Source organism: Lacerta agilis, chromosome 15 (assembly GCF_009819535.1).
Source record: "Lacerta agilis isolate rLacAgi1 chromosome 15, rLacAgi1.pri, whole genome shotgun sequence".
Taxonomy (NCBI): domain Eukaryota; kingdom Metazoa; phylum Chordata; class Lepidosauria; order Squamata; family Lacertidae; genus Lacerta; species Lacerta agilis.
In genome coordinates, this window is record NC_046326.1 from 1,075,582 (window position 1) to 1,097,598 (window position 22,017).

At 41.5% G+C, this 22,017-nt stretch overlaps 1 protein-coding gene across 2 annotated transcripts in view; it reads left to right on the forward strand.

Annotated features, from left to right (window-relative positions):
• The window catches only part of NSD3 (nuclear receptor binding SET domain protein 3), an 85,538-nt gene that overhangs the window by 56,324 nt on the left and 7,197 nt on the right, over positions 1-22,017 (forward strand). Inside the window, exons 14-20 of one of the 2 annotated variants that reach the window (XM_033172074.1) lie at positions 346-519; positions 11,351-11,500; positions 14,630-14,786; positions 16,793-16,995; positions 18,327-18,439; positions 19,023-19,292; positions 21,516-21,632. In XM_033172074.1, coding sequence (XP_033027965.1) covers positions 346-519; positions 11,351-11,500; positions 14,630-14,786; positions 16,793-16,995; positions 18,327-18,439; positions 19,023-19,292; positions 21,516-21,632 — 1,184 coding nt within the window. The remainder of the gene's footprint in view (positions 1-345; positions 520-11,350; positions 11,501-14,629; positions 14,787-16,792; positions 16,996-18,326; positions 18,440-19,022; positions 19,293-21,515; positions 21,633-22,017) is intronic. The other variant, XM_033172075.1, reaches the window with a different exon arrangement.

The window sequence follows — 22,017 nt, forward strand, 5'->3', positions numbered from 1 at the left end:
TGAGCATTAAAAATGTCTTTATTTATTTATTTATGGAAGCTGAAGTTCTTGGGAAGCTGACCTCTGAGCCTGATATGATGATCTAGATCTTTTCTGCACGCCTATGGAATAATCCCAATATGAATTTGGCTCTGCCCATTTATGGCTCATGTTAGGATTATCCAAAACAGGTTCTCCCCAGGGTGTGGGTGGAGTTGCACCCCTAGGGATGCAAAATGTCATTGCTTTTTGAAAACTGTTACATCATTAGATATATCAAATGAAAATCAAAACTTCGTTGCAGACTTTGAAGTCTGTAGCCATGTTCTAAACATACTGTCCTATGGTGCATTTTATATTAAACAGGTCGCATGGTGAGATGTTTGAGATGCCCTATTGCCTATCACTCGGGAGATGGCTGTATTGCTGCAGGAAGTTTGTTTGTGTCATCCCACATTCTCATCTGTAGTAACCATTCCAAAAGGAGCAATCACTCTTCATCAGCTGTAAATGTAGGCTTTTGTTTCGTTTGTGCAAGAGGTGAGCTCTGTTTTTTTGTCTTCCTCTGTTTATATCTTTGGTGTTCAGTCCTTGATTTTGTTAAAAACTGAACTGTGAACCCCCACTCCCACCCCTTCTGTTCTGGGGAAATTATTTTTGTTCTCAAGTTTCCTCCTTAGCTATTGGATGTAGCATATTAATTTTCTACAGACTTTTAGCTGCCAGTGCCCATTCTTAGACATGTTAGGAAGGATACTAAGGTGGTGCCTTCCACTTCCAGGTGAGGCGGGGCGGGGTGGGGTGGGGGGAGCCTGTGGCAAAGTCCCTGATGACAGCAGCTGGAATTCTCATACTGACTTTTTCAGTCACTTTTGGCAGCCATGAATGTGTTCAGTTCATCATGTAAATCAAAACTGATCCTGCAGGTGGGTGGGGTTATTCATAGATTAGAAAAAGGTCCCTTTTCAATCATGAAATACCTTTAAACATGAGTTAGAGGAAATGCCACTTCTTAAGTTAACTTTAAGTAGGAAGAGACTTTAGTTCTCTAATTCTAGTAGTTCTGAACCCTCATTTACAAATTTTACTAATTTAAAGCATGGAGACTAGAATTGCATACACTTTGCTGGGAGTAAGCCCTATTGAATTCAGTAGGGCTTTTTAGCAAACATGGCTAGGATTGCACAGTACGTTCTTCATCATTTACTTGTTTTAGTCAATGAGAACCCAGCAAGATTAGCTGTATAGATGTAAAATGAGCTTATGTATAGTGCATTTTAGTATACCAGCAATGTGGTAGTAAATTTCACATGAGCAGTTATGGAAGTCAGTTCTAGGAAGAGGGAATAACTGAGCTGTGACTCTTAAATTGTATTCAGTGGATACAGGCAGTGATTTGGACTAGAACAGGCTTCCTCAACCTCGGCCCTCCAGATTTTTGAGGCTATAATTCCCATCATCCCTGACCACTGGTCCTGCTAGCTAGGGATCATGGGAGTTGTAGGTCAAAAACATCTGGAGGGCCGAGTTTGAGGAAGCCTGGACTAGAATCTAACAGGTACTGACAGCAACTACCTTGCCCTGTTGAAATGAGAATAATATGTGTACCTGCAGTGCCTGGTAGGATGCACCCTTTTCTGCTTGATTCCCCAAAGTTTGATCAGTAGATGTCCATTAAAATTATTTTTCTGAATGTTGTTTGTAAAGGCAGGTGAATGGGGTTCAAAGGGAGAGAGACAGACATACAGAGACAGACAGAACATAAGCAGAAGTGGTGGAAATAACTATTTCCTTTCCTCCTTGGGATGTATTACATACAGGAGAGGCAATGAAGCTGACACAGGGCATGAAGGTAAACAGGAGACAAAGTTCATGTCCCTTTAAATAAATTTAATTTTTTCCAGAGGAATGGCGCCTGAAGGCTCAGAGGGAAACAGTAAGTTTTAGAGTGTTGAGCATGAGCAGGGGTCCTTGGAACAGTGAGAAAACCAAATAATTTCCAACACCTGGAGTGGAGAATGGATCTAACTCCTTTTCAGCATGTTGTGACTGTCCTAAGCAGTCTTAATACCAATGGAGTCACAGTTGTGGGCACAATTTATTTACATATCTCTAGCGTTGTTTGCTTCAGTTTCCTTTTACCTGTTGGGGTTGGGTTTACTTCTTAGCTCCCTTTTCCTCCAACTTTAAGGTTGACTTCACTTTCATATTTACAAGTTAGATTAAAAAAAAATACACCTGATAGGTCATCAAATTTAAAATAGCTAGAAATAGCTAATATACAAGACCAAAACTTCTTAAATGGGTTGGCTTTTGCTAGCTTTTCCAAAACTTGTAGTTCCAGCTCTTTTAGATTCCAGGTCTTTTAGTGTTCAGAAAGGCAGATGGCCACCTTGGTCGTTCTACACTCCAGTCTTAAGTTAATTACATCACACTATGATTTCTGCCTACCCCTCTGGTCTGGGTTGGGTAAATTCTCCTGAACTTCTACTTCAGGACAGGCAGAGGGAGCAGCTCTGTCGAAGATCAAAGTACTTTTGAGGTTTTATTCTTATATCAAATGGAGAATTAGCTGATAATTTAAATGCTCTTAAGTAGCTAGTCATTTTAATTACTGTTCTGTATTGCTTTCAAAACATTTTTATGTTCCTATACACTGTCCTGATGTTTTGCAAGGGGGTGGTATGTAAAAAAATCTATAAATAAAGAAAACGAAACATGAATTCAAGCAGCCAAAAGGCATAGACAGCCACGTTAGAATAGGACTTGGTGCCTCAGCTGCCGCAGGGCTCAGGTTTCCCTCTTCATATGGGAAGATGCTGCGCATGCTGTGGCATTGAGAAGCTTTCACATGGGGGCTCATAATCTTCATGGGTTGCCCCAGTTCACTGGAGAACCATTTGCCAACCTCCTGATGTGGAGACTGTCCACGTGGTTGAGCCAGTGCCCAAGGCAAGGCACCATGCCGACACTTTTTGAGCAGTTTCTGTCTTTGAGATGAACATTTTGTCTGAGAAATTACAGTTGGCCTTCAGAATGGTGAAATTTGCTCTGTTGCAGTACTTGTGCAGTGAAGGAATAGCTTATAGATTTCTACTTCCTAATTGAAAATTCTTTGCACTTTTAAAGATATATATACACTATTTCTGAAAAGTTTTGTTGGATTGTGGGACAGAAGGTTTGTTGGATTGTGGGACAAGGTTTGCAGGGTGAGTTGTGGTTGCTACAGTAAAGTGCTGATGCAAACAACAGTGTATTTATTAGACATGCACTGCATTCTGACCATGAATGGGTTCTGACTCTCAAACTCTTTGCTTTGTACCTAGTTGCCTACCTCTGATTACTGTTCTTTCTAGACCGTTGCCTTCTCAGGTTCATAGTTTAGGTTGTCCTTGGAAACTTTCATGGGGTGAATGGGGATGCTGGTACATTTTGTTCTCTCTTTCATACTTCTAAAAGTTGTTTCCCTTCCCAAATTTACTGGTTTTGATGTTGAGCAGTATTCTTCAAAAGCACAGTGATGTCTATTGTGTTTCAAAATGCTCTGTCTGCTAGGACACTCTAGTCTATAGGTAAAAACATTAGATGTGCTATTAATCATTGAAGTGTAAGGCAAATAAAAAAGGGAAAGTGTGGTTTTTGCCAAAAATTTGTTACAGTTGACATTTTTTAGTTTGGGGCAAAGGAAGCATGCAGAGTGTGGGTTGATCCCTTCTACCACCCAGGAAGGCAGTGGACATGTGATCAAACTTTTCATCCTAGCCTTGTAGATTCCTCCTCTGCTTGCTTCCTGCCTTTGTGCAGCCAACTGCTGGGGTCCTGTCATGCTAGAGACTGTCACTACAAAGTTTCAAGGCCAGTCAACAACAACAACAAAGGAAGAAGAAGATGAAGAGTTTGGATTTGATATCCCGCTTTATCACTACCCGAAGGAGTCTCAAAGCGGCTCACATTCTCCTTTCCCTTCCTCCCCCACAACAAACACTCTGTGAGGTAATTGAGGCTGAGAGACTTCAGAGAAGTGTGACTAGCCCAAGGTCACCCAGCAGCTGCATGTGGAGGAGCGGGGACGCAAACCCGGTTCACCAGATTACAAGTCTACTGCTCTTAACCACTACACCACACTGGCCCTCCAGCTCAGCTGATGCAAAGGGATAGCAAAGCAGGAGGAAGGTGCTCTCAGCACCATTTTCTCAGCCTCAGCATCTTTGTACCAGGTGTCATCTGGAGATGGGAAAAAACATTTATATGGCAGTCCCTTTTCAGAGGATGGCAGGGCATCAAGCAGCTAACTCACATAGCTCCCTGCAGCTGACTTTAGCAGAATGCAGTTCCTTTTCAAAAATGCACCACAACTGCTCAAATGCCACACCCCATGTCTTCTTTGGGGTCTCCCTCAACTTCCAGCCTTTTTTTTAAACTGAGGAACAATTTATTCATAGAATTTATGGGGCTGTTATTGATGATTTCACCAATTTAATGTTAAAACAAAACAAAGTAGATAGAAAGAAGATAAATTTCAAAAACACTTTAGAATGGCATCAGCACGTTCAGAGTTTTCTGTCTCCCCCAGACAGGAGGGATAGCTGGAAGCCAGACAAAAGCCCCCAGCTAAACAATCCATGCTGCTTGTTCACTGTTTATCAGAGGAACCTAACCAGTATTCGCCTGAACTCACACCTGCTGGCTTTCTATCCTCCTGCAGAATGTTGCCTCTCGGGGCTCCCCATACAGGCACCTCGTTCTCCCCTCTTAAGCAAGGGGACTTCCAACAACAGAGTAGCTTGGAGAAGGAAGATGGAGAAGGGTCACTTGGCAGTATAACTGATGGGTAATCCACTACCAGACTTACTCATAATTATGGTATTTTGCCTTTATTAGCAAAAGCCTTATTGTCACTTGGTTTACAACCTTGGCTCCTCAGCCATCTCAAATGAGTTCCAGAGGTGTACTGGTGTTTTCTGAGTTCTGGTCAGCCTCCACAGAAGTGCTCTTCCTCCTCCTCCTCTTCAGATGGTAAACTTGGAATGGGCTAACTCCTTACAGAGCAAAAAGGCTGCTAAACTAGCTCACAGGTTCTACACTCTTTCTTCCCAACCAATGGAAAAACTAGAAATCCCAGTAGTAGATTCCTTGGGGACAGTCTTCTTGTCAGGTGCTGTCTTACCTAAAGATAATGAATGTTGCATTAAGAGCCTATTGGAAAAAAATCCCATGTGGCAGTCAAGAAATCTCATTCAGATTTAGCCCTGGCTTTAAGAGCCACTTCTACTTTCATTCTTTAATTATCAGTTTATTTCTCTGACTTGCAAACCTTCAAAACAAGGATTTGGATGATAGAATCCTCCATAGAGCATTGACAAGGCAGGCCAAGGCCTTGGCATTCATTGTAGATCCCACCCTGAATGCTTTACCATTTTTCACCAGGCGATCACTGCTACTCCGGTAGAAGGAGTTCACCACCCACCTCCCATTTTAATCAGTGCCCTTTAACGGGATTTGTCTCTTTGGTGATGTGTATTCAAGCAACCCCTTGTAGAAACAAAGGACAAATGCATCCCAACATGGGAGGGGCAGCCTAGATATACTTATTACTCATTTCACCTCAGTAAAAGCTCATTTCACCACAGGGATTATAGAAACCGAAGCCCATGTGGTGACACATATTCTAGGACAGACCTGCTGAGCTGCCAGCCTTCCTCCAGTAGGAAGAAGATTGATGTTGTTTCTCTTCACCTAGGAAGCCTAATTGGACAACTGGGTGTTAAACCCAGTCACAGAATTTTAGTCCAGACCAAAAGACTATTTTTGACCATGGCCAGCCTTCTGGTTGGAGGTGAAACAGGTGATAACATCACCCAGAATCTGTTAGATATAGGGGTCATTGAGCCAGTTCCCTCAGAGGAATAATTCTCTGCTTTAGTCAGTCATCTTTGTTGACCCAAAGAAAAGAGGGAACTGGATGTCCATATTGGACTTGGAATATGTAAACAGTGTCAGGATTTATTGCAAGTTCAGGATGGAGTCCCTCAGGACCACCAGGGAGGCACTTCACAAAGTGGACTCCATAGATTTAACAGGGCCATGCCTTCATATCCCCATATCCTCTCCGTTTGGGCCAATCCTGAGATTTGTATACCAGCAGACAGGTAGACACTGATATCAGTAGCATCCTTTCACCCCCTGCTCTTTGGGTTTTTATCCAGGAACAGAGCACGACAGGACTTACAGAAAACTTTGGCTTCATTATAAACAAACAGAAAAGCCATCTCTACCCACCCAGAAGGGAGCAGTTCTAGACCCAGAAAAAAGAATTTGTCCACTTTTTGCAGGAGAGAAACCAGAACTTTCTTGCAAACGTTAGACCACTGCTATTTCTAGCAGTGCTCCTCTCATAGAGATTTGCAGGGCAGCCACATGGAAATCCTTCATGTTCACCAAACATTTTTGCCTCCACTGAGTTGGCTTTGGGGGAGAGAGTGTGCTAGCATGTTCTCCCTCTGCTTGAACTTCAGCCACTGTTCATTTTCTGTTTCCCTCCCTAGTGATCAGGGCAGCTTTTGCACATATCACACTATCGGATGCTCCTTTACTATAAACTAAGAAAGGAACTTAGGGCACTTAATCTTCTTTTGAGGGTGAACAAGGCATCCAAGGCTCACTCTACTACAGCTGACCTATAGCACTTATTAGATACTCCTGAGCAGTTACACCCCCTGAGGCATCAGGTCCCCTGTGGCTTCAGTTCTTTACACTTTTCAGCAAACTCTTCCTCAAGCTTGGCCATAGGGCAGAACTGAGAAGGAGTCTACAGGATCAGGCTGAACTGCAAAGGTTTGCTCACATGTTCTCTAATTGTCTGGGTGGTAAGAGGCAGCCCATCTGATTGGGTGTTTTCTTCACTCCAAACCAGAAGGAACCTTCATGGTAAGTGTCCAATGTTCCTTTTGTTTTAGTGAACATAATAATGTGACTCCCATCAGCTCCAACTAGCACAGCGGGCTAAATGGGCTCTTGTGTGATCCAAAAGCACACAGGATGGTACATTAATACCCTGCCTGCTCCCTGACTAACGACATTCTGTCAGTCCCATCAACCTCACAAGCACGGTTGGGGGTGCACCAGAGATAGAGATTTTTCTGTGGCTGGTCCCATATTGTGGAATTCCCTCTCAGGAGAGGCTAGACTGGCTCCCTCCTTGCAGACAATGCTAGTCACTGGGCTGATGTAAGGGCACACCGGATTTCAATTGCTACTTCTAAATGTGTATTGATATATTTAAACTACTGGGTTAACTAGTTAATTTTTATGACTGTATTTTGTGATGCTATTTTTAAATCTTGGAAGCCGCCTTGAATCTCAACATGAGAGAAAGGTGGAATATTAATACATTGAATAATAAGAATAAGAATGAGAAAAAATACTTTCTTGTAAGTTAACTTGTTGATCTGGTTTTCACAGAGATGTATTTCTTGAGGGTTCTGTAATGAAGGCTGTAATCCAAGACACAGTTACCTTGAAGTAAAGAGGGCTTACTTCTAAGTAGGCATGTTTAGGATTTTTTTTTAAATGTATTGAAGAATAGCTTTCAGTACATTGCAGCTATATCCTGCATTTATGTTTGAGAAGTATTGGTCACTGTTAGGAACACGTGTTTCAGAGACAACAATTTTGGAAGTGTAGCAAAGCTTTAAGAGAGTATAGTGTAGTCTTGCCGTGTGAGGGTATAAAATGGAGACTTGTCCCAAATCTGTGTAAAATGGATGAATTCTTAGCTTTTGTACTAAAATTTTAAGATTCCCAAAGTGTTCTGTTGGTTATCATGTGTGCCTTCTGTAGTTTGAAGACAAAAGTTTATGTTGGCCACATTTCCATATAATGCTCACCCCAAAATTCTGGAAACAAAATAGAAAATTATTTCCAAGAACAAACTCAGTTTGTCTCTAAGGTGCTACTGGAAAGAATTTTCTATTTTGTTTCGACTATGGCAGACCAACACGGCTACCCACCTGTAACCCAAAATTCTGGTTAGCTTTACTCCTTTTTGTTAGCAGCAAAGCACCCCAGAATTCTGCACTTAACCATAGTTTCCTATGTTACTTGTGAAAACAGAAATGATAGTTAATTCAAAACATGCCAAAATTTAAAGCCATGGTTTTATATCCTGGCTTGTTTTGAAGCCATTAGTTAAAGTTTTGGGGTTCACATGTAACAAGAAGCTGTGGTGAAGTGCTTAGTCCTGGCTTGTTTCGTTGCTCACTTGAAGGGATGAACAGAACAGCCTGCTAGTGTCTTATGCTACAATTGTGGCCTTGGCGTTATGTGCAAGTGCAAACCTTTGTAAACTCAGTGAATTCTTAAAACAGCTGAAGCTATTTCTTGCTTTTAGAATAATGTATTATGACATTATTCCAGTGGTATGCCTAGCTCAGAGCCGAATGGTAAAGAGAACTGATACTCAAGCCTGCATTTACTGTGTTTCTCCTAAAATAAGACACCGTCTTATATTTTTTTTCCCTCAACAAAACACAGTATGGCTTATTTTCAGGGGATGTCTTATTTTAACCGCGTCACATCAGTACGCTGCATAGCCACGCCTCTCCAGGCTGTTTTAATGGGAGGTACCACGTCACTATGGCTTATTTTCGGGGTATGGCTTATTTTCGGGGAACGGCTTATATTTCGCAAATGCATAGAAATCCTGCTATGGCTTATTTTATGGCTATGTCTTATTTTAGGAGAAACAGGGTACAAGGGGTCTCATATATGCACAACTGTAACTTATTGACATGAAGCCAAACACATGAATTACCGGTAGTAACTACAGTGGTGCCCCGCTAGACGAAAATAATTCGTCCCGCGAAAATTTTCGTCTAGCGGGGTTTTCGTCTTGCGGAGCGGCAATGGGAGCCGCGCTCCGCAAAAACGAAAAAAAAAAAAGACGAAATTTTTTCGTCTTGCGAGGCAGCCCCATAGACTTTTTCGTCTAGCGGGGCAGCCTCCCGCTAGACGAATGCTTTCGTCTAGCGAGTTTTTCGTCTAGCGAAGCATTCGTCTAGCGGGGTACCACTGTACAGTGTTGATTTTGCTGCATGGTTTATAATGTGTTAGGTGGGGATGAAAACTTTGTGCAGTTTCTGTCAACGTACATGATTTCCCCCCCGATCTTTCTCTGGATTTGCCTCCTAACTTGGCTGATAACAGTTCTAGTAAACACTGGGGTCCCTGAGAACAAATACAATTCAGACACCTCATTATAACTAAAACAAAATCGAAAATTCTTTCTAGTAGCACCTTAGAGACCAACTGAGTTTGTTCCTGGTATGAGCTTTCGTGTGCATGCACACTTCTTCAGATACCATTATAACTGTTTGTGCGTACTCCTCAACATACGTACATTTTTGTGTGGGAAACCAACATTTAATGTTGAGACTGCAGTATGCACTTCATAACGTAAGCTTTTTAAATGGGACTGGCATGCGTGGAATGATTAACTTAACATGCCTTGCCTCCCTTGCCATAGTCCTCAGAGGAATAGACTTGAGGTTCTTCCTATGAAGCATTTAGCACATTCACAAATTTTATAACCTTGATGGCTTAGAATCTTGGGGCTGGATCCAGTGTTTTTCCTACTCAGTAACTTAGGTCCATTAATTTCAGTGGGTATGCTCTAACTGAATTAGTTGTATATGGCCCTTTTTCTTGAAAGATGGTGGTCTCTAGCATCTAGATTCCATGCAGCATAGATGTGCACTGATCAATATGTATGTTTTACACTTTTAATTTGTGTAAGGAGGAAGAAGTAAAGAAAGAAAAAGTTCTGTTGAAGCTGGAAGTCAGGAGAAATTGTCCCCTTTGCCTAAAGAGTTGCCAAACCTAGGATACTTTGGTTGGGGAGACTTTTAGTTAAATCATGATTTGTGTCCTGCGGTTGTTTCTGGAAAAGTCATATTATTATTTTTCATCCCTTTTGTATACTGTATTGGGGTCTTTCCTTAGTCACTGGAGACTGGTAAAAATTAAGAGAAACTGTGCTCCAGTGTTAACTTACAGGAGAGAAAACTCAATCTGGTGAGACTCTCTTAAATATATCTGTGTGGGGGTACTGTGGAGGGGTCCTGTCCACCTAGCAGTTCAAAAGCACTCCAAAGTGCAAGTAGATAAATAGGTACCGCTCCTGTGGGAAGGTAAATGGCGTTTCCGTGCGCTGCTCTGGTTTGCCAGAAGCGGCGTAGTCATGCTGGCCACATGACCCGGAAGCTGTCTGCGGACAAATGCCGGCTTCCTCAGCCTATAGAGCGAGATGAGCACGCAACCCCAGAGTCATCCGTGACTGGACCTAACAGTCAGGGGTACCTTTACCTTTACTGGGGGGGGGGAGTAATGGCTGCATTTTCACATGAATGGTTTGCTATGTATGTGCAGATGACTTGTGCTTTGCTGCTCCACTAGTGGCTACAACAAATCACAATCCTTGTGCAAGGTTACCTTCAATCTGGGGGATGTGCTTTGTTTCACTCCAGACAAACCATGATCTGAAGCTGAGGTTTGTTCCTGTCTCCATAGGGGTGGTTTGTTAGATCCCTGGTCTGGACATAATGCTGTTCCCATTCCTGCCAGGGCAGACGTGAAGCAGGAGCCGCCTGCATGTTCCATGGCAAACCACTCACGATGGTTTACCATGACATGTGAAATGTCTGATCCCTGTTTTACTGCATTTATTTGGCCATGATGCCTCCCTTACACCACAACCATCCAACCCCCCTACTCATTCTTCCCAATGATGATTTGGGGTAAGGAATACTCCAATAAATGTGGCACATCAATCAGATGTTTCACCAGGCTGAAATGGCTCCCGTGAAGCAACATCTAAGAAGGGCATTGATTCAGGACTGCATTGTGCAGCAGAAGATGCAGCCAAGCTCTGAATCCTCTCTAGGTGATTCTTCACATGGCTGTGGCTTACGTGTGGTTTTATGTTCTTAGCCCCTGTTGATGGGATTGGCAGCATATTTCCCAGTTAGCTGCCTTTCCTTTTTGAGGGTAGATCGGTTATAGGGAAAGTCACAGATGTGGGCAGGTTAAAATACAGCACAGGTGAAAAACAGTTTTGGACCTATATCTTATCTTTAATCCTATATACTTAGGCACATAGATGCTATCTTATTCAACATAACAACCTCTCCGTAGACATAGAACCTTTTTCTCTCTCACTTTTTCTTTTTTCTCATCACATCACTTTTCTTTCCATACTTAAAAAATAAGTAAAATATGCATATTAGGTGTTTAATTTGGTTTTATTTTATTTTTCTCCTTATGGAATCATGGGTAGCTTCATTGCAACTCATTTCTTTCTGTTTGTTTCGTATAGGGCTGATAGTGCAGGATCATTCAGACCCCCTGTTCAGTTCATATGCCAATAAGTCCCACTACCTACTGAATGAATCAAATCGTGCTGAGTTGATGAAATTACCTATGATTCCTCCTTCTTCGTCAGCTTCCAAAAAGAAATGTGAGAAAGGTAACCAAAATAGCTTCTTTCTCTTTTTAATTTTCTTTCACTTTCCTGCTTTTCCTTTCTTTTTGTTTGCTTTTAAAAACAAATCAAGCTCTCTGTGCTCATCCAGCACCTTCTTGTTGCGCTTGATAAACTTCACTCATTGCTTATTGTGAGTGTGCATTCATGTTGGCAAAAATATTACAAAGGGGCTTAAAATAATTGCTAAATTCCGCTCTGTTGCTGAGCTGCACTTTACCAACCAAATCTAATAGACTTTCCTGAAAGCCGTGAGACAGAATCTGTTGTGTCTTTGTGTTGCATGTTAACCACACTAAATGAGATAAATGCCCATTTGAGCCTCGTTCAGACCTGTTTCACAGCCGGAATGGGATTGCCTAGAGGTTGCAAGTATGTTGGCCAGTGACTCCAGGAGCAGATTTTTGGTGCCGTGATTTGTAAGATCCCTAAGACCCCTTTTCGAGCCATTGATCGTATGGGGCTGCCATGTATTTGAACCAATCCTTGCCATTCCTGCCTGGATGGCTTTCACATTTCTCAACTGCCTTTTTTCTGTTGAGAAGCCTTTGCTCCACTTATTCATTCTCCATGAGGAAGAAGGCGGCCTTTTAATTGCTTGTTGATATTTCCTTAGGCAGCTGGATAGCTTTTGCTGGTTTAATTCCCAGGAGATTCCTTCTGACCACTTGTAGCCACTTAAGGAGGATAAGGCTATCAATAACTATTTATTGCCTCCAGCATCTCAGGCAGTGTGCCCTCTCAACAGCTGAGTAGGAGAGGACTGTTGTGCTCATGTCCTGCTTGTGGGATTCTCATAGATACCTCACTAGCCACATGAGAACAGAATGCTGGACTGCCTGAAATAAATAATACCCACACCTTTGGCCTGATCCAGCAAAGCTGTTCTTACGTTCTTATCCCCTCATCCATTTTCATTAATGTGGTATAGCAGAATGGACATATTACACACAGCTGATTTGTTTCTCTACCTCTCCCTGGAACCATACTTCTCATGGGGGTTCCAAAGAAACTGCTTTTGAAGGGAGCAAGTTTAGTCCTTCCAGCAAGAGACAGTTGGGAACAGGAAGGGTGGCTTTAAAAATGTGGTCACCTGATGCTACTGAATAATTCTCTTAAGGGCTTCACATGTAGAAATGACTCTTGCACAGTTGTAATCTTTCTTTAAATCTCAGAAGGTTCAAAATTGCTGGGGTTTTTTAAGACTTAGACAAGACAGAAGACCAGCCAGGTGACAACTCTGCAACAGTCCTTCAGTTCAAATGAGAACAAGAGTAGGACACTAGTTTTGAAGGAATTTGGAGAGGTTCCATGCATGTATAGACCCTATCTATCCACAGGAGCTTACCCAGCCATCTTCCATGTTCCCTGCCTTCACTTCCACTTGGCACATATAGCTCTTAGGAAAACATGAGGTTGCATTCAACATGAGACATACTCTAAGTAGATCCACTGAAATTAATAAACATGGCTAGCTGAGGTCTGTTAATTTCAGTGGGTCTATTCCAAGTAGATGCTATTTGGATAAGAACCCATAATGTTCACTATGAGGACTTTGGTTGGGCCTGCCTCCTCAACTGCATGTGAGCTGTACACAGTTGGAGCCTTGTCCAAACTAGGGCTTTTGTCTGTGAAGTTTGGAAAACAGCTTCTATTGTTTGTGAGTGCTTGAGCTCTCCAAAAGAGTGTTGACCTGGTTCCCCTTGCTAATAGCTCACTCACCTTGTTGCTGTTCTTAGGCTAGTCTCCATCACTGAGAGACTTGAGACACTCAGAATTATTTTGAGCCCTCTTTATGCTTAGCTTCAGCAAATCTTACTAATGCATTGTAAAAGCCAGTTTCCTGCTTAGCACTGGAAAATTTTGTGTGTGTGTGTGTGTTTTGTTGGTTGTTTGCTTTGGTTTTCACATCTTTTTGACATTTTACCTTGTTTGGGTATTTTTTTCAATGATTGGGGCTGTATTTCCTCTGAAATGGTGTTTTCACTTTTAGAATTAATTGTGGGATTTTGAAATGAAAGGGAAATCAAACATTTTAGTCTTTATTGCATCCACAGCAGAGGAAATATAGTAATTATTTTATTGTTGTTTTAACAAACTCTTTTTTTGAGCTCTATAACAATCAGTGCAATCACAGCTTTGAAAGTCTATAGGTGGACAAGATTTTCTGACAGCCTTTTGGAAAACGTTAATCCAAATTTCTCCAGATACTATAAAGTCCCACAAAAGCAGCTTAATGCTGTGTCCTAAATTTTGAGTGCCCCCCCAGCTTTGCAGGAGTGGTTGTTTTGCTATCAACAACATATTTGAATGAAAATCAAGTCCCCACTTGCAAATATCCCCATCCATTAGTAATAATATTTAACTACTCCAAAAGACAGGTAGCTCGTGCAGATGTGATGTTCCTGATCACACAAGTTTCCCATAGTAAGAGCCAACCCTGGTGCAGATGTCAGGCTGCTGTGTGGTTTGCTCCAAAAACAGAAAAGTAGAGAAAGTGTTTGGAGGGAGGGATGCACAAGTGAGTTTAGCCTGCTGTGCACTTTAGAGAAGGGAATTGCTACATCTGCACAAGCCATGTAGTGCAGGAAACCTTTGTTTTGGAGAGTCAGCAAAGATTTGCAATTTAAAGATAATGGAATTTATTTTTCTCTTGCATCATTTTTGAAGCAGAAAAAAATTGATCAACCTATAGGCTGACTTTTATGCACTAACTGATTGCTAAGGGATTCAGTCATGGCAATGCTGGTTTAAAACATTTCAACCAGTCATTTATCTTAAATATTGGCATCTCTTAATATTAAGACTGGCTGGGAAAAGTAAACTTCCACATAGTTTTTTATATTCAAAAGTAGGTCTGATTTGGCTGTGTAACATAAAAAGTTGATGTGCTTTAGCAAATCACTTCGCTTGGGAGGTTTTTTTAATTAGTCTTGCACATACAGAATATGTTTTTTTTTAATCCAGCATTGTAAATTTGACTTGATCCTTTTGTTTTTTGTTTTGCCGTTTGTATTGTAGAGTTGGTAATCCTGGGCATATTGCACTTAAGAGAGACGGTGAATCCTGCCTGACGCCTTTAACTATAAACTGAGCAATGTTGTTTGTTTAAAGGTGGGAAACTGTTGTGCTGTGAATCATGTCCGGCGTCCTTCCACCCGGAATGTCTCAACATCGAGATGCCAGAGGGCTCCTGGAACTGCAATGACTGCAAAGTGGGCAAGAAGCTACGGTACAAGCAGATTGTTTGGGTCAAGCTGGGAAACTACAGGCAAGTGAAGCCCAACTCAAAATACTTTGTGGTTATCACATTATTATTGTATTCATGCAGCCTCCTTGCAGCTTCTCTTCTCCTCCTTCCCTCAGCAGCGTTCCTCAGTCATCTTCTAGCTGCTGCCGCCGCCACCACATCTCCTTCCTTGACTGCTGCTGCTCTTTCTGTTCTATCCCTGCAAACCCACAATTTATTTTTTTTTAAAGAAGAACATCTTTACCCCGCCCCTGCTCTGCTTTCTGTTTTTTCCTGTTCTCTTTGTAACTGGAAAGCCCAGCATGGAGAAAGCTGTTAAGCCCTCCAGCTTGCCTACAGTAGGGGGTCTCTTAGCAGCTTTTCCCACACCCTGTTCTCCTTCCTGGGGCTGCTGGGCTCTGGTTACCCCATGCAGAGGAGTCCAGCCTGAGGGACAGGATTTGTGTGAGTCACTGTTTCCGAGCCATCCTTGCAGAAGGGAAGAGGAAGAAAGGAAGGGGGTGTAGGGGGGTTGCTGCTCTGCCTGGACTGCCCACTGGCCCTTCTTTCTGCCTGCTCCACGCACTTTGTATTTAATTATTTTCTGGCCAAGCGTGCAAAGCTGCAATCGCATAAGTGGAATTAGCAAAAGATGTGAGTTACCTGTACAAAATACTTTGCAGATTTTATTTTTCGTCATATTTGTATTCTTCCCCTCTTCCCCAGAGCTTAGTGCAGCTGGGGGAGGTGGCATTCCCTCTTTTTATTTTCACAGTAAGGGTGAAAGATAGGTTATGTTCAGAGAACAAGACCTGGCCCAAGAGAATTTAAGGAGCTTCATGATGCCTGGCAGTCTGAACTCAGGTCAAGTTCCTTAAGGTTCTACCAGCCACCCTCCATACAGTGGCAGGATGGACAACTTTGTCTCCAGCTGACCTTAAAGGAGAGGCAGAATTGTATGAGAGGAGATGGCCCTTGATGCAGCCTGGTTCCAAACCATTTAGGACTTTGAATTGTGCTGCAAAATGAACCAGTAGCCAGTGAAGGTGATTTAGAGACCTCACATATTCCATGAAGCTGGTTCTAGTCAGCAGCTCTGCTGCTGCTCTTTGTACTACCTGAAGCTTCTGAACATTCTTTGGAGCAGCTTCACTTAGAGTCTGTTATAATTATTCAGTTGGGATATAAATAAAGCAGTTGTGACTCCTTGGCCTCAGCTGTGCAGTGGCACTCTTGGCCACAATCCAGGAGGGAAGATGTATTGAAGAGGACCCCAAAATTGCAAACCTTTTGAAGAAAGGTTTGTGTTGTTTTATGGTACCTTATGTTGTGCACTGCCTTAGTATTTTATGTGAGCTGGTGGTGTATAAATACTTGTACAAATAAATATCTAGTCCGTTATTGATCTCGGGCTACAGTTCAGGATCTCCAGAGTCTTCCCAAACCTGAGATGGAAATAGAGCAAGAAAGATGTGTCATTAATATCTTGATGTCACCAAGTTCCAGTTCTCCAGATAATCATTTAAAAATAATATTCTTCTAAGGAATTGCATGGCTTGAAATGTGCTAAGATATTGAATATGTTTGTGGGTTAATAAAACTTTTTGCAGCTTTTAATAGTATTCAGTAATGTTCTTTCTCTATCTTTTGACTGGTTGTCATATTTTTCTGACCTAGTTATGTGAATTGGTTAGTACAATGTCTTGTGGACTAGTACTGTTGGTTGACATTTTCAAAATTGAATTATTGTTGCCTGTTTTCTGCTTACAGAGCTCATATTCTCTTCTAGGATATACCACTTTTGCACAAACTCATTGAAATGAATGGACCTTGTGCAGCTGGACTGCTGGGTGGTTAGCTCTTAAGCGATAAGGAGTTCACTTGTATAAGGAATTTTCTAAGATTGTGACCTACACTAGGAATAATCCTGCAGAACATAATTTACTAGCAGAGAGATGGTTTGAGAGCTGTAAGACAGACAGTATGCCTTTTATTTAATGAATTTCTTTCTTTAAACCCTCTCCCTTTTCTCTCCCCATTATTTTTAGGTGGTGGCCAGCTGAGATCTGCAATCCCAGGTCTGTTCCTCTCAACATTCAGGGCCTCAAACATGATATCGGGGACTTTCCAGTATTTTTCTTTGGTTCACATGACTACTATTGGGTACATCAGGGCAGAGTATTCCCTTATGTTGAAGGAGACAAAAGCTTTGCTGAGGGGCAAACTAATATTAACAAGACCTTCAAGAAAGGTAAACTCAAAAGACAGTTTTTAGTGGTTTAATGACAAAATGTTCCACATTTTTGTGTTTCCATCATTACTTAATCACATGGAAATTGTGGTTGTTATGTTTTGTGTCCTGTGTGAAACTCCAGCTGAACTCTACTGAGAACTGGTTTAAATGTTTATAACTACCGTATTTTTCGCTCCATAGGGCGCACCTTGTTTTTAGAGGAGGAAACAAGATATATATATATATATATATATATATATATATATATATATATATATATATATATATATATATATATATATATATATATATATATATATATTTGGTTTTCCTCCTCTAAAAGCCCTGCTTTTTTGAGGATCAGCTCAAAGTTTTGCAGCTTTTTTGCAAAGGGAAAAGCCCTGGTTTTTTTGAGGATCAGCTAAAAGTTTTGCAGCTTTTTTTGCAAAGGGGGAAAAGCAAAGCTCCTTTTGCAAAGGGGGAAAAGCAAAGAGGAAAAGCCCCATTTTTATGGGGTTCAACTCACATTTCTGAAAAATCTTAAGGAAAGGGAGCCTTTTCTAGTTTCCAGACAGATAATCTAATCAGCCAGTCACATGTCGCTGGGGAAACAAACAACCTCCCTCTGCAGCACATTCAACAATGGAGGCCTGGGCAAGAGGGCGTGGCTGAAAGGGAGCCGGGACTCTTATCTCTCTCCCGATCTCTTGCTGATCAGCTGCTGAGCGGGGTCCTTTCCACACACCCTTTTCTCTTTGGAAAATAAAAAGCATGATCCTCTTTGGAACCACCATTTGCTCCATAAGACGCACAGATATTTCCCTTTACTTTTTAGGAGGAAAAAAGTGCGTCTTATGGAGCGAAACATACGGTATATGCGACAACAGTTCTGGAATTGTTTTCTGTCTAGAAGGTAGCAATACCTGTGCATGTTTGGTAAAATGATAAAACATTAATATTAGTGCTGCAACATTTAATTGATTAGTCTATCAATTGATTTAAAAAATTGGTTAAAAAATCTTTGATTAAAAAGATGTTCCTGATTATTGTTCAGCAGTTTCTTTCCCTTAAATACATGGTGGGGGGCTGGTTCTTTGTGCCATCTTGAAATAATGTGCATGGGGTATAAACAACAAGAGTATGCTTCCCTACGCCCCTTTATACAGTTAATCAATTAAATGAAATAATAGATTTTAAAATTTGTAAGTTGGAGTAACAGTTCTAAATATTATCTGATGGTTTAAAACCATTTTGTTCTGGATTTCCAGAGCGTAGCTATTTGTGGAGTGTTCCCTCTGTACCAGCTGCTAATACTAACTCCTTCCTCCATTTTGGGCTCCTTCACACAGCACTTGAAGAAGCAGCAAAACGCTTCCAGGAACTGAAAGCACAAAGAGAAAGCAAAGAAGCACTTGAAATTGAAAGGAACTCAAGAAAACCACCTCCATATAAACATATTAAGGTGAGCCCCTTTTCTTGCTCTTATATGTGTTGGATGTGTTGAGCACATGAGCACTTTACATCCACAGCGAGAAAACGTTTTCTCCCAGTCAGCCAGGTCTGCATCTGCCCTACTCCTCATGGACCAGACTTGACATGTGGGCAGGGCTACCCACTGTCAATCACCCAGTGTTATGATGACATCAGCTAACCAGCCTCTCTGGGGGCATGTTTCCTGTAGGCTTGCAAAAGAGATCCCACAGCTACAATAAACCTACCATTAAAATTATGGACTGGTCATTTCTTCCTCAGAGGGCAAATGGGCAAATTTAGCAGGGGATCAAATACTTTCCCCCTCACTGTGAATACAAAGCATGCACTCTGCCACTGTGCTGTGGTCTTTCCCCAAAAGTAGCCATACGAAAACCACAAATGCAATTTCAACCTTGGTACTTTTTTGGGGGGGGGGGGTGAATCGGCTGCAGGTTTACCAAATTCTGAGAGTGCAAGTGATGTACATGCATATATGAACCAAACCTTTGTGTGTGTTTGCGTGCACGTGTTAGAATTACAAATTTTATCTCTTTTTTTTTTCTGTTTCACAGTCCAACAAAGTGGTAGGGAAAGTTCAGATCCAAGTTGCAGACTTGTCAGAAATCCCTCGATGTAACTGTAAGCCAACTGACGAAAACCCTTGTGGCCTGGAGTCAGAGTGTCTGAATCGAATGCTGCAGTATGAATGCCACCCCCAGGTTTGCCCTGCAGGAGAGCGCTGCCAGAACCAGTGCTTCACCAAAAGACTCTACCCAGAAGCAGAAATTATAAAAACGGACCGGCGCGGCTGGGGTCTGAGGACAAAACGGAGCATTAAGAAGGTAACATATAGGATGAATGCTTTTGAACTGTTGCATTGTAGCCCATACAAATAAACTTTGAGATCGAGTAGGTGAAAACTAATTCTTGTTGGTCAGATTGGTTTTAAATGTACAACTCAAATATTCGGGGATCCCTACTGTTAATAATAAGTTTTATTATTATGACAAAAGCAACAGTTGGCAGACAACATTGCCATTCTTCCTATGTCACCTGTAATCTGCAGAAATGAAATTTCAGATTAAGCATAAAAGAATACAAAAAGTTCTCACATAATCTTGTTTTAGGACAGTGTTAGCCAATGTGGTGCCTCAGAGATGTTGGCAGACTGGAGTACACCCACACTGGGTTCCTCTGTTTTATGGGGGCGCTTTATTGATTTAATTTTGATTTTTCGTATTTACCACCCTGGCAACTTATTTGGATAAAGAGTGAGGTTAAAATATCTCCAGTAAACAATACTGGAAATATTTTTGACTCACCCATGGTCACAAATAATTTATTCATCATACACATGTGATGAATAAAATATTTAGGCTTCAGCAGTCTTCCTAGAGCCCGTTGCCCAGTGACAGTGGCTAAACTGACTTTGCTGAGCTATCTCCATCAGCTGCAGCCAGTATGGCCAGGGGCTAAAGATGAGGAGAGCCACAGATCAGCAACATGATGAAGGAAGGAAGGAAGGGGGGTGCACAAGAGTCCCACCCTGTTTTAAAAGCTATCTACATTTTTCCAGTAAACGTGCCAAAAGCAGGCTCTTATAAAATAAAAGGCAACTTTTATTGAATTCTCATCATTACTATTAATAATAGTATTTATTTAATTTATGATTTGCTTTCTGTGAAACACCTTGAAGTGTTCTAGCAATACAATAAAACATAATGAAGCAGCTGCATATATTAAAAACAGTTGAATGGTTTACCTGCTACAGGCACAGCTGAAACTGCCCCAGATAAAGTTTCGAATGTCTTAAGATGTATAGAGGCCCTGTTTCAGGCACCCTGCATTAGGCTTCTACAAGGTAGAGGGCAGTGTTAGAAACTGAAATATGAAAGCTAGGAGCTAAATGGCATCTTTAACCGAGGTTATGGGCACAACAATGGAATGTCTAGGTGCACTTTTTTATAACAATACAAAGCTGAAAATGAATGAACTGCAGCAAAAATCTTATATTCATTTTCACATGGTCTAGTCCCCATCTGAAGACTGCAAAAAACAAAGCCATGCTTCCCCTGCCTGCCACCTAATATTCTTAAGAGGGCCTCTTTTCCAGTCTTCAGAGAGTGGCTGGAAGTGGGGAGGCAGAAAAGGGTCCCCTTCTCCTTCCACTCTGCAGTTTTAATCTCAAATCTTAGGCGCTGTACTGCACCCAGAGGTCAGAAACTGCTTGCACTAATGTAATACCTTGTCACAAAATGCGCCTAGGACAACGGGAGCTTCGGTCACTGGAAGAGGGCCCTTTCTGCTGTCACACCCCAAGTTTGGGATTTCTTCCCCAAGGAGTTGTTATTGGAGCTGATACTGCCAGCTTCTTGAAGGCTTTCCTATTTGCCCAGGAATTTTTAGGTTGTAGTTGGATTTTTGTTCTCATTTGTTCTTTAGTGGTTTGGATTGTAACATTTTATTTGTCTCATTGTGCTTAATTTTGTTTATTTACTGGTTTTAAATTGCATTTATATCTTGTCTGTGAATTCATTTTTCTTCACACTTTGTACACTTCCTGTTAATCTTTTGATAAAGGGAGAAATGTTTTAAATTAATTAAATAAGCATGCTTAGTAGAAGCATATTTCTTTGGGTTTTAAAAGGCCTGAAGCCACTTCTTAATGACAGAATTGGGAGGGATCATAAAAAATTATGTTAGAAGGAAATGTAGTTCTACTTCCGTCTTTAATACAAGTATATGGCCCTTAAGCCGCTGCAAAGTTTTCTGTGGTCCCATTGCTTGCTAATTCACAGATGTGTATATGCTTTCCAAAATGCTTAGTGGTTTTTATTGAATTAACCTCTTCAGTGTTATTTTGTGATGGCACTGTAACCTTTTTGCAAACGACTGTATTTAGATTATCTTACGAAAGGCGACCCAGCTCATTTTAGTGGTGCATGATTCAAGTTTCAATCTCTTTTTCTGCTGTACCACACTGCTTGTCTCCTAACAAGGGATTTATTTTTGGTGTTTATTCCTTGCAGTAATTGCCAGCATGCATTTCTTTTGATTCATTTCAGGGTGAATTTGTCAACGAGTATGTTGGTGAGCTAATTGATGAGGAAGAATGCAGATTGCGAATCAAACGAGCACATGAGAACAGTGTGACCAATTTTTATATGTTAACTGTTACAAAGGTAAAAAGAAGACATTCTCTCTATATGGGACTGGTTCATGTAATGCCATCTCAGTTTTAAATGGGTTACACTTTAAATGCCACTGAAATCCCAGTAAGTGACATCTGCTGCATGGGCTATCACAATGAGTTACATTGCAAAGGGCTTGAAATAAGCCCACTCAGCCTGGCTGGCTGCTCCACCATATCCCTGCAGGGAGTGTGGTGATAGTAACCTTTGGGTATGTGGGAATCAGGCAATTACCGTATTTTTCACTCCCTAAGACGCACTTTTCCCCTCCTAAAAACGAAGGGAAAATGTCTATGTGTCATATGGAGCGAAGGCACTGCACGGCAGCGGGATCCTTTGAGCGGAGGGATGCCTCTGCCGCCAGAGGCATGGCTCC